General features: G+C 47.1%; 5 protein-coding genes across 5 annotated transcripts; 3 read left to right on the top strand and 2 right to left on the bottom strand.

Moving 5' to 3' along the window:
• Window positions 1-179: 179 nt before the first annotated feature.
• Window positions 180-2172, bottom strand: TREMEDRAFT_14082 (uncharacterized protein; the record flags this gene model as incomplete). Its single annotated transcript, XM_007000346.1, has 8 exons — window positions 180-331; window positions 386-609; window positions 689-1161; window positions 1202-1317; window positions 1365-1493; window positions 1540-1720; window positions 1765-1935; window positions 1984-2172. Coding segments are annotated over 8 exons (1635 nt in total), but the record flags the coding sequence as incomplete, so codon positions are not given.
• A 473-nt stretch (window positions 2173-2645) lies between these two features.
• Window positions 2646-5234, top strand: TREMEDRAFT_72882 (uncharacterized protein; the record flags this gene model as incomplete). The annotated part of the gene is made up of 11 exons (XM_007002103.1): window positions 2646-2840; window positions 2886-3180; window positions 3226-3296; window positions 3325-3463; window positions 3508-3595; window positions 3640-3948; window positions 3990-4167; window positions 4211-4365; window positions 4412-4697; window positions 4748-4943; window positions 4985-5234. The coding sequence occupies 11 exons, from the start codon at window positions 2646-2648 to the stop codon at window positions 5122-5124; spliced, it is 2052 nt and encodes a 683-aa protein (XP_007002165.1). The 3' UTR covers window positions 5125-5234.
• An 847-nt stretch (window positions 5235-6081) lies between these two features.
• On the top strand, window positions 6082-7320 carry TREMEDRAFT_58971 (uncharacterized protein; the record flags this gene model as incomplete). Its single annotated transcript, XM_007001405.1, has 1 exon — window positions 6082-7320. One exon carries the CDS (start codon window positions 6082-6084, stop codon window positions 7318-7320), a length of 1239 nt encoding a protein of 412 aa, XP_007001467.1.
• A 2875-nt stretch (window positions 7321-10195) lies between these two features.
• TREMEDRAFT_25213 (uncharacterized protein) lies at window positions 10196-11425 on the bottom strand (the record flags this gene model as incomplete). The annotated part of the gene is made up of 5 exons (XM_007000537.1): window positions 10196-10592; window positions 10637-10822; window positions 10855-10927; window positions 10982-11259; window positions 11301-11425. Coding segments are annotated over 5 exons (1059 nt in total), but the record flags the coding sequence as incomplete, so codon positions are not given.
• Window positions 11426-12193: 768 nt separating this feature from the next.
• Window positions 12194-16051, top strand: TREMEDRAFT_25119 (uncharacterized protein; the record flags this gene model as incomplete). The annotated part of the gene is made up of 11 exons (XM_007000521.1): window positions 12194-12395; window positions 12524-12738; window positions 12887-13080; window positions 13124-13285; window positions 13337-13451; window positions 13513-13681; window positions 13914-15084; window positions 15274-15449; window positions 15557-15699; window positions 15835-15870; window positions 15941-16051. Coding segments are annotated over 11 exons (2694 nt in total), but the record flags the coding sequence as incomplete, so codon positions are not given.
• Between the last annotated feature and the right edge of the window lie 177 nt (window positions 16052-16228).

Below are 16228 nucleotides of genomic sequence, written 5' to 3'. Positions count from 1 at the left end.
ATTGGAATTTGTAATTGATCACATAATTCGACTTACCATATCTATGCAGTATTATCTTGACATGATTGCATGTGACTACAGAATGATCGTTGTATCTCTCGATGTCCCCTCTGTATCATCTCTCATCGTGATAGATAGACAGGAAGGAATGTATACAGAACTCATCGCCTGTGTCCCTTCTTTTTCTTGCCATCGTCTGAATCATCCCTATGGTATTCTCTCCGCTTGTCATCGGCTCGTTTGGCCTTCACTTCCAATGCGTCCCAATCGTCGCCTGGATCTGACTCGTCGGCAGATGCACTCTCATCTGAATCGCCATCGTCATCATCAACTTGGAGGTGTCAGCGAAGAGTCATCCTGTAAGAGAGTGGGGAATGATACTCACAGTCCGACTCTGATTCACTAGCGGATGACGAAGAGTCGTCTGAATCAGATCCTTCAAAGACTGAACCTTCTTCCGATTCTTCCTCGTCACTATCTTGGCCGTCACCAGTGAGGAAAGCCCATCCACCAGCAGAGTAAAACTCGTGTGGATCATCATTGATAGTCTTCATAATTTGTGGCCATGACAAATTGACACGACCTTCTGATAAAGGCACATCGCATGAGCTATCACATTAGCAACGTCAACCTCGAAAAAAGTGCAATATGAGACACTGTAGACGAGCGCAAATGGGAAACCACTCACTCTAACCATTCTTTCACATTGTCCAAATGTTCCATGGGGATAGTATTGATATGTATAGGTGTTTTCTTGAAATCATTCATGACAAATACCATGTCGAAATTTTTCAACCCGAAAGCCACTCGTTCCAGATGGACTATCTCGACTTCATTCAAAGATATAACGGTAAAGGGTTGTTCGGAGAGCTGTACCAGACAGTTGGTAGTGGGTTGAAGTAAGACGGCAGATCTGAAAGGTACACCTTCGAATCCAAGTTCGCGGAAAGGAACGTCGACTTCGATCTCGTATTGCTGTCGTTGTGCCGCATTCTCGATTTGTTTGGCGAAATCACGGAATAGACGGTCAAGCTCTGTACGACGACGTCTTTCCTCGGCTTCTTGCTCGATTTCATCTTCATCACCATATCTAGCTCGACGCTTCTTTCCACCCGTCTCGTCAAATGCTAAATCTGTGACTTCACGTGCGAACTGAACATCCTACCAGTCAGGCGAGGGATCAATATGGCTGATCACTCACAAATGTCTTTTTCTTTCCAACAATGATGGGAGTTTTGAGATTGACGTGAATGAGCACTTGTAGCTCTTTCTCACTAGGTTGAAAGAAAAGATGTTTGATGTTACTGAATAGGATGTCTTTGTCGTCAGCATCACATAAGTGGAATAGTGAGAGGCAGACATACCGATCTTGGAACTGGGCCCGTCTGGTCGGTATCTGATACCATTTTGATGGATTTCCAAATTTCCATCGGACTTTTTATTATCCGCTTGAGGTTTCGCAGTGACGCTTTTTAGGATTCGGGGATGTGAAGCTAAGCTATGAGTAAAGTAACGGTGGAGTTCAAGCATTAGACTAACCCATCATTTCGAGGAGTTTACCTTGCTCTACCACATCCGCCATCTCCTTCCTCTCAGCCTCCAACTTGGTAGCAGTCTTTTTCAGATTGGTTATCTTCTCGTAAACGTTCAGTAAATGACGACTATCTTGTGAACGGAAAGAGACCGATCGAATAAATGTCGCATCGGGGTCCTCGAAAGGCTATAGCGTCAGCCAACAAGTAACACGAGGCATGGCGCACTTACCATATCTTCTTTTTTACCCGCGATCTGACCGGGAGACTGAAAGTTGATTCTCAACACCACATAATCCATTTCCTCTGTCTTGGTCACGTTCTTGATCGTGGAGATATGATAAGGCACAGCATAACCATAAATCGGGAGGATGACTGTAGACCGTTGGGCGTCCACGTAAATCTGTATCATCAGCTTCAGTACTCCGAGCGAACAAGAATTGATGCCTACCCGTCTTTCCTCTGCTTGACGAGGTATTTGTTCCTCCCTCTTGTAGCTCTCATACTTTTTGATCTGTTTGTTTTGATTTGCATTGGCATTGCCAGAACCGGCAGACCATTTCTGCAAGCCATCCTTCTGACGCTGAGTATGCAGACGTTGTTGATTTTCTTTGATCTTGTCTGCAGTGGTTTGTTCTACGGCTTGACGCTGACCACCTCGCGTTCTGGATGCTGCGGAGCGACTTGACACTGCCCCATGAGACTTGCCAGGTGATTTACCGTTCGAATGTCCGTTAGATTTTTTGTTATGAGAGCTTGATTCGACTTTGGACATTTTGGAGGATATTAGCTGTTTTGGCGGCAAGTCTGGGATGTTGAGTAATGTAGATCAGCCTATTTCTTGTGACGGCTGCCAGAGGGTACGTCCTATAAGGATTTAAGTAAGGGGGGAAATGGTAAGGGGAAAGTGGATGGGAGAGGCAAGGGAAAGTAGAGCAGACAGCAGCGCCTGCTAGGAGAAGAGTGACGCGGACGCGTGTCGGCCCTCGCCGCCTTTTGAGTCTAACACCGAAAATGCCGCAGTCCTGTCACATTGTGGCAACCTTTGCCCAAACCTCCACTCGGCTCGTCCAGTGTCTCTGTCGACCGACTTTGCATCAGACTTTCCCCACCATGGCTCCTAACAAGCATGCTTCAGCTTCGAAAGCTGCCTCCAAAGCTGCCAAGAAAGTGAAACAAGCTGAGAAGGCTGCAAAGAAAGAGGTGCAAGCTTTCAATGCCGCGGGAAAGAAAGGTAAAGGGAGATTGGCGGATGAGGAAGAGGATCTTGAGGCGATATTAGAGAGGTACCAGAGAGAGATGGCAGCGGTATGTCCTCGCTATTCCCAGGGGAAGACAACACTGAGCTGCTAGAATACCATGACTACAATGACTACCCTCGATGGTCCACCACCACCACGGACTGGCGCCCTTTTCCTACCTTCTCCCTCCACCCTGGCATCAGAACCTGCCGGCAATCATCTCTATCTCCTCTTTGGCGAGTACTTTGATGGATCGCGGGCTACTTTCTACAATTCTACGCTCAGATACGATATCACTAAAGACGAATGGAGAGAATATAGATCCCCCGAGATGCCCGCCCCTCGTAGCAGTGCTGCGGGAGTATATGCCTCCAATCTCGGGGAAGGCGGGGGGATTTTGATCTTCGGTGAGCTAGAGAGCTATTTACCAAGAGGAAAAGCTGAGTGTGCAGGCGGTGAATACGCGAGTCCTACTCAGACATCATTTCATCACTACAAAGATCTCGTAAGGACATCCTTCGGAGTAAGTCTCGAGCTGAGCTCGTCAGTAGTGGCTTTTCAGCATCAAAACTCATCTCTGGGAGCGGATCGACACAAGGAAAGGCCCGAGTGCCCGTAGTGGACACCGGATGGTCATGTGGAGACAATATGTCATACTCTTTGGCGGATTTATTGACACTGGTATTAAAAGTGAGACTTCTCCGCCACGGTCATTTGTAAAGCTGACCAACTAGCCAATTACCTGGCTGACTTGTGGCTGTTCGACACGGAGGAGTACAAATGGAAACAAGTTGACATCTTGGACAAGGATCGTACCCCAGGGTGATTGCTAGCTCACCACTTGGTCAAACGGCGCTGAGCATTAGACCCCGAAGTGGCTTCTCTTTCATACCCACGCCAGAAGGCGCCATACTCCACGGTGGCTACCGCAAAGAATACGTCAAGGGCACTCGACCAAAAGGCATTCCTCTGGAGGACACCTGGCTGCTACGTATGGACACGGATGTGACCAAGATAAAGTGGGAGAAGCGAAAGAAGGTTGGATATGCTCCCTCACTGCGATCTGGATGTACGATGGCATATTGGGCCAACAAAGGCATGGGTGTGCTTTTCGGTGGCGTACTGGATGAGGAGAAGGACGAGGAAAGCATGGAAAGTGTATTTTACAATGATCTGTGGGTCAACCAGCATCATGCTGAAGAACGCTAATAATGAGGTATGGATACAATCCTTCGGGGAATGGTCGGTGGGTCAGCTTGAATCTGAAGAAGAGGAAGAAGACCACTCGACGAAGAGTCAAGAAAGAGGCCCCGGTCGAAGAGTTGATGGATGTGGAGGAAGACGAGGCCGAAGTCGATGAGTCAGACGAGGCCGAAGTCGATCAGTCAGACGAGGTAAAGTCACTTATTCAAACGATTGTGGAGCTGACATATGCAGGCAGTTCCTATCGAGTCGCACCCGACTCCTCCAATCACCAAAAATTTAAGATCTTCCGAGCCAGATCATGAGGATGAGGACGACGATCCCTCCAGATCTGTCCCTCTCACTCGTTATAATGCCATGCTAGCAATCGTCAAGAACACTCTCTTCATGTGAGTTCACATGTGTCGTTCTACTCATCAGCCAACTGAGTAACAGCTATGGGGGTATTTACGAAACATTAGAGCCCGCACGGGAATACACTCTGGACGATTTTGTCACTCTGAACCTGGAGAAGCTCGATCAATATATACATATCCGCGGCACTGGCTTGGACGAGTTAGAGTGGCGAGGTAGCAGTGACGAAGAGGGTGACTCAAGCGACGAGGGAGGTAGTGACAGTGGAGAGAGTGACGAAGAGGATGATGGGTCAATGGAAGTGGACGAAGAAGAAGGTGAGGAAGACAAAGAGAAACGTCATGCCGCCTTGTCCCAAGCAGAGAAAGTGAGTTTCCCTTTGTAAGCTAAGTACTACAGTATGAAGCTTATGTTCAGGAAGCCCTCCGTCGATCCGCCAACCGCTTCTTGGGAGTCGCCAAAGATACCACCAGAAGCGAAGAAGATGTACTTTCCACTCCGCTCCCCGGGGAGAAATTGCGACAGTTCTTCGACCGCTCGCGAGAGTATTGGAGTATGAAGGCATATGATAGGACGGGGAGCAGAGGTAAAGCGCTCCGTCGGGAAGGCTTTGGTAAGCTTCCATTAACTTCAGATGGTTAAGCTGATAAACAGATTTGGCCAGTGTCAAGTACGCCGAGTATAAACCCATCTTGGAAGAGATTGAGAGGATTCAGAAGGAGGCTGAGGCCGAGGGAGCTATGGTGAAACGAGGCTCGGGCACGGTAGGTGAGGTGGGCAGAAACAGGCGTTAAAATACTACGTTGCAAGAAATCATCTCTATCAAGTTTACTTGTATACATCTACCGACCGTCTTTATAGCTATGCGCCAGTGTACTCGTATGCTATGCTGCCTGCCATCATGTTGTTCGTGTACGGTGTCCGGGAAGTCCCAGGCAGGCCACGAGGCCGCGCTGCGCCCCTTCAAATTTTAACCCTTGTGTTCTTCTCTCTTCATCCTTCTCTCTCTCTCTTGACTCACCTCAAGTACTCGACTCAACTCTCAAGGTAACTAACAGACACCGACAATCACTATAGCTGTGAGTTGATTGATCATCCAGCAGGAATCTCCACGGAGCTGATATCATTTTCTAGACATTGTCACGGATCACGGAACAGATATCGACACCAAACGCAGAGATTGTCACACACCAAACACAGATATCGACACGGAATAGATATCGACGCCAAATACAGATATCGACACCAAATACAGATATCGACACGGAATAGATATCGAGAGTAGTTATCGAGAGTAGATATCGACACGGAATAGATATCGAGAATAGATATCGACACAGAATAGATATCGACACGGAATAGATATCGACACGGAATAGATATTGAGAATTGATATTGACACCAAACACAGAGATTGTCACGGAACACAGCCATTGACGGAGAACAGATATTGTTGTGGTAGTGAAGTATTGGTAGAAGATATTAGGCAAAGAACATTGGAAAGGAGATACTGGTACGCACTTTGCTCTCCTGCCCTCCTGCTCATTCTTGCTTGTCTCTCTTCTTTCTCTCTTGCCTCAAGCTGATCAACAGAGCTTCACGCTTTACCCTCCATCCTTCACGATTAACCCCCCAAGTCACTCTCCAATCACATCCCCTCCATTGACAAGTCGGCAGAGTGATGTGTTTATGAATCCTTGACGCTCCTCTACTCTTCAAACACTCCTCTGTTGACTTCCTACCTCACAAGAATGTCCCACCCAAAAGCCAGCCGTCCACCTCCAGTAACCTCCCCTTCCAAGAACGACTTCAATCCATCTAAAAAGAAAAAAACTCGTCACAGCAAAAATCGGGAGCCGTATCATGAGAAGTTAAAGAGACTTTTCATGGAAAGTTTGGACGATTCTTCCATCTTGGAACCAAATATCCCTTCCGACCTCATTCACTTCTTCACTCTCCCAGACAAGAAGGATCCCAATCTGCGTCTCCATGGTCGATCTCAACAAAACATTGATCTCGTCCTCCGTCAATTGGCGTGCCTCCAGCTTGGCCCTCCACGTCAACTCAATTTGTCGGTCCCACAGGGTATTCCGAGCTCTGTGAAAGTAAATGGACTACCATATCACCTCCTGCGTCTTCCCAGTCTAATTCAAACGTCCAATCGAGAACAAATTCTCAAAGCTTTTCACACTTTCAATGATCTAAAACCCTTCAAGCATGTGTCAAGCTCACAAAGACGAGAGGGAGTAGAAGGTCTGCACCCTTACCATCTTGGGATTGTACGCAGGCAGGGCAACTCAGTTGGAGTCACAAAAGATACAAGTCAGACAACCCGCGAAAAGATCAATCAGCCCACCCCTCTGCAGAACACACGACGTCAAGCTGCCCTCAGTCTTCTTCGCCTTCTTGAACAATTTGTTTGCACTCCTTACAAACGACAATACTCTTATGTTGATAAAGACACGGTCGACTACTCCTTCTTCATCAATCATCAAGGTCGTGATACAACTGCTGCTGAGGGTACTATACCAGACGGGGAAGAGACCAGAAAGATTGGTAAGAGCAAGAAGGGGAATGAAAGTGGGACAAGATTTGGGGGAATGGCAATGGCCGTAGCAGTAGGTTATGGTGAAGCTCGTGTTCCACATCTTGACCAGAATGACGTCGACACAATTCCCACCTTTTTCACACAACTTTCTGGTGATCCTGGCTTTACACACTTTCCCCAATTACATGTCCAGGCAGCTCTAAACTCTGGTGATGTGCTCATTGCTCCTACATCTAATCTCATTCATCACGCTGTTGGGGAGGGTCCAGCAAGGCAAGGAAGAATAACTGCTATTTTCTATACTTGTAGGCATGTTGAAAGCTTGCTGGGGAAGGAGGAGGATGGGAAGGTGGTGAGTGGTCCTCTGGAAGGGATTGCTACAGAGGACTTGATGGTCTTTGACGAAGATGAGACTGAGGAGACACAAATCAATGAACAATGAACAATCAATGCATAATTTCTCTACTCAGTCTTCGTTTTTCAGTCTCATTGAGATAATCACAAGCTTTCATTCTTTCATTCCATTATTCACTCATGAACTCCGGGCAAATCTAAGTTGCTTCTTCGCTTCCATTGAGAGGATGCTCCAAGCCTTCGTCTGAAGTCTCTGTCTCCTTCTCCTTCTCCATTTCCAAGACCAAACCATTCTCGGCAGCATTCTGTTGAGCTCGCTCTTTCAGAAGCTGTTCATTATTTGCCTCAGTCAGCCACCAGGGAAACACTCGGAGTGGAATGATACGATAAGGGTTGGGGAAGGATTTTGGATGCCCTTTCGCAGTCTTCAAACCGAGCTGTATACAGGCATCTCCACAAACATGATCATTGATGAAGAGGTTTAGCATTCCTGCTCCCCCATCACCCATGCTGGAATCACCGCTAGCACTCCCAATGAGCAGAGCTTGCTGACATGATTAGAGGCACTCACGTGTGAGTCACAACATCAAACAGATGGAACTCTCCATAATCACGCTTTCCGTGTTTCTTATATCCAGATGGTTTAGTTCGAAAGCCTACTCATTAGTGTCTTTCTTTTTGCACAATCTGAACCAGAACAGACCTTGAATATCTGCAAGAACGACCATTGCTTCCTCTTGGGCCTTGACTGACTTTCCACTACTAGCAGACATATGGAAAACAAAATGGATGAAGGCGTGCATGAAACGATAGAGGTGTACATCATTCTTCTCAATGGTTGATTCATCGGGCATGATAAACTCATCGGTATTGTTGATCTTGATATACTTGCCAATCGATCGAAGATCCGGTTCAACCATATACGATTTCTTGGCGGTGGAAGTCATCAGGAAGCATGGTGTGTAGATGAGTGTTGGAACTGGTAGCATGTCATATGTTTTGACAAGTTTTTCCGAGAAGGCTTTGAGGTATGAAGCAATAAGGATTGCCTTCTTGCACTCCATTTCAAGGAGCTGGTGGTTGGTGTTGTCAGTCATTGTTGCCAATGGCCACGCTCGATGATCAAAGCGGAAATGCTTCTTTGCAACAAGCTCGAAATCATTGTAACGAAACTTCCTCCATCAATAATCATAAACTTATTTGGATGAGTAAAACATACCTCGAAGGCCTGCTTATGACTTCCTTCATCAAAAGCTTTGTTTGCAATCAGCCCATTGAGAGGTTTGCTCTGCACCACAATGAAGGTCCCATCCTTCTTACGCTGGAAGTCTGTCTTGATGAACTCAATGTCTTCAAAAACAAACCCGTGTCCCTGTGAGACAGCACTGGCCATACGGCCTGTACATCAGCTCCTAAAACATTTATCTAGGATTTACACATACTGAGTATGTCCTTATCTGGGGCTGGAAGGCTTGAGACATGGAATCCTGCAAAAAGATTATTGATAGGCCCCGTGTACCTGCCATCAGCGGGATGGAGGGCTTCTCAGTATGTTCACTCACCTTGTCTTGGATTGAATCTCATTGAGGAGGTGGGCATCACTCCTTGACATTTGGTTGACGGACCATTGAGATACGGAAGATTGTGTTGCAGAGGAACGTGTTGTTTGAGACATCATTGAGGGACGGCTGTAAGGAGCTGAGCGACGAGAAGCACGCTGAACAGCTCGTGTCTGAGTGAGAGAGGCTGAATGTTGAGAGGCATGCGATTCATCGCTGGGCTGGGGCAGCTCATAGCTTTGCTATGGGGTGAGCGTGATAGACAAGGTGGACAATGGAGCTCTACGTACCACATCCTCAATATTGAGTATAATGTAGACCAAAATATACCCCCCTTGCTCCAAATCCTTTCCAAGAAGATACAGCCTGTTTTGCTTGCATTGGACATGAAAAAACTCGTAAAGAGTGAGCTTGAGGAACTGTGGGGACAAAGCCACAGGCCGACCCTTCTGGTTTGGTAGCGCAGCTTGAGGAGAACATCTACAATCAACAACAATTGGTGCAACAAGCAAAACGTGACCTACTGCTCAAAGGTTCGTTGAGTCTCAGATTCACCTCTGCCTTCTTTCCACATCTGCTCTCCCAGTCGAAGTGCTTCACCAATGTTTGCCTCAAGTGTATCTGCCCACCTCCCCGCATACACTTTATCAAAGACTGTAGATTGCCATTCTTCCAAGACTTTTTGCTGTTCTGACGACATCAGTGTAACTCACAAGAGCCAACAGTGAAAGAACACACGAAGCATGATTCTCACCTGCATTGCAGGCCCTTGTGACGTAAGACCGGCTTTGAGAGCCACTTTCTTTGAGGATCTTTCATCAAGCAGCAACGTCCCAGAAGTAATTCCAGTCTGTGCCATTGGGGTAGCCTTGCGAAACGATGAACCATTCATGTCGATCTGGGCACGTTGCCGATTATAGTGCAGAGTATCTGACCCCTCTGGGCAAGTCAATCATGAGCACAGGTGGATAGAAACACTGACTTTCATGACGGCACTTGTCACATAATGTGAGATTGTCTTTCTCATCCATTGGCGTATTTCCAAAGACAGAGCTACCAAAAACCCCACAGGTCAAACACTGAGGCCGAGACTAAAGACATGTCAGCAGTACCTTGTGAGAAAGAGAACAATATACCCTATAGTATTGTATGCTCTCGTCTGTTTTCTTTGGGTTGGTGCTAACCTGCTCAATCTTGAGGCACTTTGGACAGGTTTCAGATTTCAAGCAGTCTTTCTGAAAGGAGGTGTGACAGTCACGACAAGTGAAGGTCATGTTTGTGTGAGACAGATGGGCGTAAATCAATAAGAAGATGGAGGGAAGTTTGGAAGAAAGGGCAAAGGAGACAGTTTGGCAAACATGCGGGATTTCGGACATTGCTAAAACTTGCATGTGGCAGATATGTCTACGTTTCAAGCCAGAGCCTCTGCAGAGGTGCTCGTGCTTGAGGCTCCAGTGCTTGAAATAGCTCCCAAGCAGTGTGCCATTTCATTGGGGGATATGACAGTCCAGCTTTTTGAACAATATCAAAACATACCTCATGGACTTCAGGAGACACCCAAGCCAGCTGTGCTTTTTCCTCCACTTGCACTTGGAAATCGGTGATAAGACTCATATCTTGGAAGCCTTGCAGACACTCCTTTCCACCCCATCGTTGCGGATGAAAGTAAATCTCATTTCTTGATGCTCCTGAGGGATTCACTTTGTCTTTTTGATATCGGACAGGGTAAGAGTTGAATATCTGGAGGTATTCATCAAGGGCGTTCTGAACCACAGGAGGCACAAGCCAGTTGAGAAGGGTTCTTATCATCAACGCTCGGTAGGTTGTCAAAAGCAAAACACCTACTGATGGACTGGGTCACCATCTTTGATCATTCCTGAGGCATATGCCGAGTTCAATGATACTTTGACTTGATCAACAACATTTTCTCGTACATTTCTCCAAGATCTTTCAATTGTGATATTTCGAGTACTTTTTAGGAGTTTATAGGGAAAGATGTCTTCGATGGAGATAGAGGAATATGTGTTCCTGCTCATGAGCAAAGCAATGGTAGCCAAACTCACCGAAAAGCAATCTGAGATGCAATAACTTCGCCAATCTCTGAACCTCTGTCACTTGCTAATTGCAGAGGAAATCCTGAAACATGTCAGTCAATTCTCCTTAGGAGGACGGGGCAAGGGGGGGACTCACCACCAACTTTTACAACAGTATTGATGTAGATGCAATGAACATCATCACTCCGCCGGTTTGAAGGCATGGCTTGCAGGGACAAGAGACGACCTGAGTAGACATCTCGTATACCATAAATCCCAATTCCAAACGAGGCTAGTTTATCATGTCCATCAATGGACCATTGTTCATTGGGGCCAATGGAGATGATCGGAGATCTGACCATCTTTCTACTTCTTGGAAGGCGTGAGGCGATACCATTCGGGTTATATTCTTTCATTGCATGATAAATCTTGTCTCTGGTGCAAGTCAATATATATCCAGAAGCTGTAGGGCTCACCGAGGTATGAGAAATCCTTGTAGAGTCAGCCGATGTTTCATGGCACGGATCCCAATCACGTTGGTAATGTCCTGATCCATCTCCTCTTGCATTGCCTGCATAATATCTTGGCTTGAAAGTGTGCTTTTCCTTGCAGTACCTAATCCAAATGCTTTGGTTGCCCGAAAGAAACTTGATCGTGATCTGTGGTAAGTGTCTCCTTCATTAGAAAAAGGTTGTGAGGGACCTACCCAAATGTGTATTCACCGCCATGCTCCTGTCTGATGCGCTCATTGATCGCTTTCCAGTCCGACATCCCTTCCGAATAGTAGCCTTGCATGATGCTTCTTAGTGTCTCTGAGTGGGTTGCTGCTAACGTCAACAGGCACTTTGGGCTACCTACTCGATGATAAACATACGAGAAGGGCGCTTTCCATTCTTACCACCAGGATTATTGTTGGGGTATGCTTTGTGGAGTACGAGCTGTAGGTCTGAAATTTCTGTAGGATATGCAAGGTCCAGTTCAAGCTCACTTGGAAGGGGATCGAAATTTGGGTGGTCCGGCTCTTCCATGATATGCAGAAAGTTGTCAGGGGAAGAAGGAGAAATCAAATCCATGTTGGGGTGTTGGGGTAGCCAGGGCGGAAATTCCGACCTGGGACTTGCCGTACACTGTATCGTGCGACCTGTCGAGACGCGATTTTGCCATTGCCCGCGGAAATCAGTCGCGAACTCTGCTTCTTTCTGTTTTTCTCCTCATGTTCTGCTGTCCCTGTGATGCCCTGTAGGCATGTCGGGCAGTATAAAGCGTCAGTATCATCCTCTCACTTCCTTCTCCCTTGTTCCCCCATGTGCCAAGCTGCTCTGCGATCAGCGACGAAGGACTCGTGAAGTGGAAAAGAGGTTGACATTAAGCCATCGATTCCGCCTCGGTCCATCATCTTCACTCCGGTCAAGTCATCCTAGACCTTCAAGGATGTCTGAAAGAGCTCCTTGAGAACGCTCTTGATTCCGGCGCTAATCAAGTCGAGGTGCGAATTCGCGATCATGGTCTGGAAGGTATAGAGGTGTCGGATAATGGGAGTGGGATCAAAGAGGATGATTGGGAGTTTATAGGTTGGTTTTCTGCTCTGATCTTCTCAGCTCCTTGACTGTCCCTGTTTTGTGGACTCTTTCCTCTATGTTCTGTAGCTGTCCCCTTACTGGGCTCTTGTGGTTCTTACGGGAGTCAAACTGATTAGAAGCATTGAAACACCATACGTCAAAATTACCCGACCTCGCTTCATTGCCCCTGGTGGAGACATTTGGGTTCCGAGGAGAAGCTTTGTCGGCGTTATGTGCGCTGAGCGAGAGCATGACAGTCGTCACGGCGACGAAGGAGACCGCACCAATGGGAGCTATAATCAAATTAGGGAGAGATGGCAAAGTACTCGATTCGACTGGAAGAGTGGCTAGACCTGTGAGTAGTTCCGTACATCTGCTCACATCTCTCGTGATCATCTTCTCCCTCTATGTCCTTCCTTGGTTCTGCAACTGAACATCTCTGAACCTTGTCTTTCGTGAAAGATTATCAGATGCTTGTGGATCCCTGAGTGCTAATGTCATAGAGAGGGACCACAGTGACTATAACAGGATTATTCACCCCTCTCCCAGTGCGAAGAAAAGAGTTTGAGCGAACTTCTAAAAGAGAATTCTCCAAAGCTCTGTCACTCCTTACTGCCTACGCTCTGGTCCCATCCGTTGGTCGAGATGGGAAAGGGATTAGAATCAAAGTTGAATCCCTCCCTTCTGGAAAATCTGGGTATGTTATCAACCCTCAGCGATCCCTGCGACTGACGAAACAGCAAACGATCCACTTTACTTTCTACTGACGGTCGAGGCAGTCTTCGTTCTTCCGTCATAAATATATGGGGTCCTAAAGCTCTCGAAGGGGTATTGGACATACATCTAGAAGTCGAGGTCTCAAATGATCGACCGAATTTGAAGCGACAAGGGGCACAAGAAATGTCAGATCGTCTTCAATCCATCATTGTGTGACCCAAAGAGCTGATGGATAGGTCACATATCGTGAAAGTAGATGGTTTGATATCGACTGCCGCTTGGGGTCAAGGACGTTCCTCTCCTGACAGACAATACTTCTACGTCAATGGTCGACCGTGCGACCTGTCTAAGGTTAATCGTCATATCCCTCATGGATACCAGTCATATGTCAACGACTTGTGTTGATGTGCAGGTCGGAAGAGCTATCAACGAAGTTTATAAATCTTTTAATACGCATCAAGTCCCGTTGGCCATCCTGGACTTCACCCTTCCACCTATGACTGTCGATATCAACGTCTCGCCTGACAAGAGGACCGTCTTCTTGCATTCGGAGATGCAGTTGGTAGAAGCTCTTCGTGTGAGTTGATCAAAGTTCAAATCTCCCATGAGAAAGGGGAGTGCTGATCACTTAGACGGCTTTGGAAGAGTTTTGGCAACCTAGCAGATCTGCCTATGTTGTAGAAGGTGCCAGCCATACCATCAAAGAACTCCGGCAGAATACTCTTCCGGGGGCTAGCGATCCCGATGTCATGAAGGGTGGTCCAGTAGGTGACGATGGCCTTTCAAACGACGAAGCAAGTGAAGAGGTAGAAGAAGGTGGAGAAGTCGTACCTTCTCTAATGCCCAGAAATCCGAGGACGAGATCAAGTCAGGATCATTCACTCACGCCCTTCACACTGAACGAAGACGAGGAAGGCGAACCTGAATTATCTCAACCTCCCCCAAAACGATCCCGAGTCCAGCTTATAGATAACACGACGCACAACTCTCGCAAACCTTCAACTGTAACACAGACTCTTCGGACCAGTACGGCCATCTGGTCACCGGAACGAAAGGCCAAGTCCTCGCAATCTCAAAATTCTGACACTGGTTCAAAGGGACTTCGCAGCGCTCGCGCAGAATTTCGAGACCATCTGAAGGCGTATGCTAGTCAGGGAGTGACAAGAGACGAGGGAACGGACAGTGAAGACGGAGAGGAGGAGGTGGTGGTAATTCAGCCAACAAGTTTGTCCTTGGATACAGGCGAAGATGAAGACGAAGAGTCCGTGGATGAGAGATCAGAGAAGCCGATTCTGGAAGGAGTCGGCATCGACGAGGCGTCAGAGGACGTCAGTATGGACTCGGACATGGATGAGGAGCAGTCGGGGTCGGTGTTGAAACCAAAGGCAAAATCTCGTCGTCTCGACGAGCCTATCTTCGAAGACGAGGGATCAGATCAGCTCGATGACAAGGATTTTGACGACGAACACACTGCCACTGCAGATACTCCCCTCTCTCGTGACCATCCACGACCATCAGCATTTCTCGACTCATCATCCATTCCCATCCGGCCTCCTCCCCTTCAACATGGTTCAACTCCCTATCGGTCTGAAATTCAATCGACCATCTCTTCCGGGGAATTGTCCCTTTCTTTTAACTATAAACGTCTTCAAAGTCGTTATCCTTCCCGTCGCACTTCCCTACCTATTTCCTCTGCATCTCGAGACGTTCATTCGGCTTTGAGACAAGGCGGTGTCACTTCCGCAGCTGGGATCAATAACCATGATGCCTCGTCCGCAGAAGCGGCGTTGAGTAGAGTCATTTCCAAAGTCGATTTCGAGGATATGGAAGTGCTCGGTCAATTCAACAAAGGATTTATCATTGCTCGTCTGCGTCGGAATGAGTCTGATGATTTGTTCATCATTGACCAACATGCTAGTGATGAGAAATACAATTTTGAGACATTACAGCGGACGACGATTATCAAAGCTCAAAAGTTGATCAAGTGAGTCTCATCTCACGTGTATTTTATGCTCATACATTCTCCGTCTCCAATTCCTCCCTCCCTTGGGCCTTCGAGCCATATCACCCTGGTATTTCTATCTACTCGGCACAAGGCGTTAGGTCATAGCTATAGTCCGTTTCGACACATTTGCTGTTTGCATCACTCGGAGAACAGATGGACTAACGTCAGACCTCGGTCTTTGCAATTGACAGCAGGCGACGAGATCACCGCCATGGAACATCTAGATGTGTTGCGGAATAACGGATTCGAGGTGAAGATCGTAGAGGATGCCCCACCTGGAAGAGGAGAGAGGGTTCTATTGAGCGCTATGCCAGTAAGCAAGGAGACGACTTTTGATGTGAAAGGTGAGTACATTCCGTTCCTCTTCTGCTATTTTATTACCTTGCTACACGTCAAAACTACCAGGTATCAATGACAAAGGTCAGGTGAAGATCGTGAACTGAAAGCTTAGATCTTGAACAATTGTTACATCTCTTATCTGAGGGTGGTGGTCCTAAATCTCGGTGTTCCAAAGCAAGAGCGATGTTTGCCATGCGTGCATGCAGGAAGAGTGTTATGATTGGTAAAGCTCTCACTAAAGCTCAAATGACCACGGTGAGTTTTCCTCTGGGCCATTTTCATTTCCACATGTGTTTTCGAGTATCCCGTCACGGCAGTCAGTACAATCACCTGGTTGCTGTTCAGCGTTTCAATCTGTCTTAGCGGAATGGGCTCATGGCTGACTCTCAGTTGTTGAGAAATATGGGAACTATAGATCAACCATGGGTATGTTATGATTTCTCCCCTGCTATCGATTTCAGAGAGAGGAAGGAAACGGAGCATAAGCTGATGATAGAATTGTCCTCACGGGAGACCAACAATGAGACATTTGGTAAACTTAGAACAACACAAATCTCGGATGGGTTCAAGTAGAATAGATTGGGTCAAATGGGCCGCGTCGCAATAGAAACTACCAACTGTGTGCTTGCTTTGCCCTCCATGCATCATACTGTACACCCGGATTTTTCGATCGCCCTGATGAGGCCCCGGTTGCGTCATGGCAGCGTCATCCATCGTCACTCACTACTTGTCAAGCATCGCCAGTGGAGTGAGTATATGAATCTTTCGCTGACGATCGATCACC

The sequence above is a fragment of the Tremella mesenterica genome (genome assembly GCF_000271645.1).
Source record: "Tremella mesenterica DSM 1558 unplaced genomic scaffold TREMEscaffold_1, whole genome shotgun sequence".
NCBI lineage: Eukaryota > Fungi > Basidiomycota > Tremellomycetes > Tremellales > Tremellaceae > Tremella > Tremella mesenterica.
The sequence above is the reverse complement of the archived record's forward strand: the minus strand, read 5'-3'. Positions and strand labels throughout refer to the sequence as shown.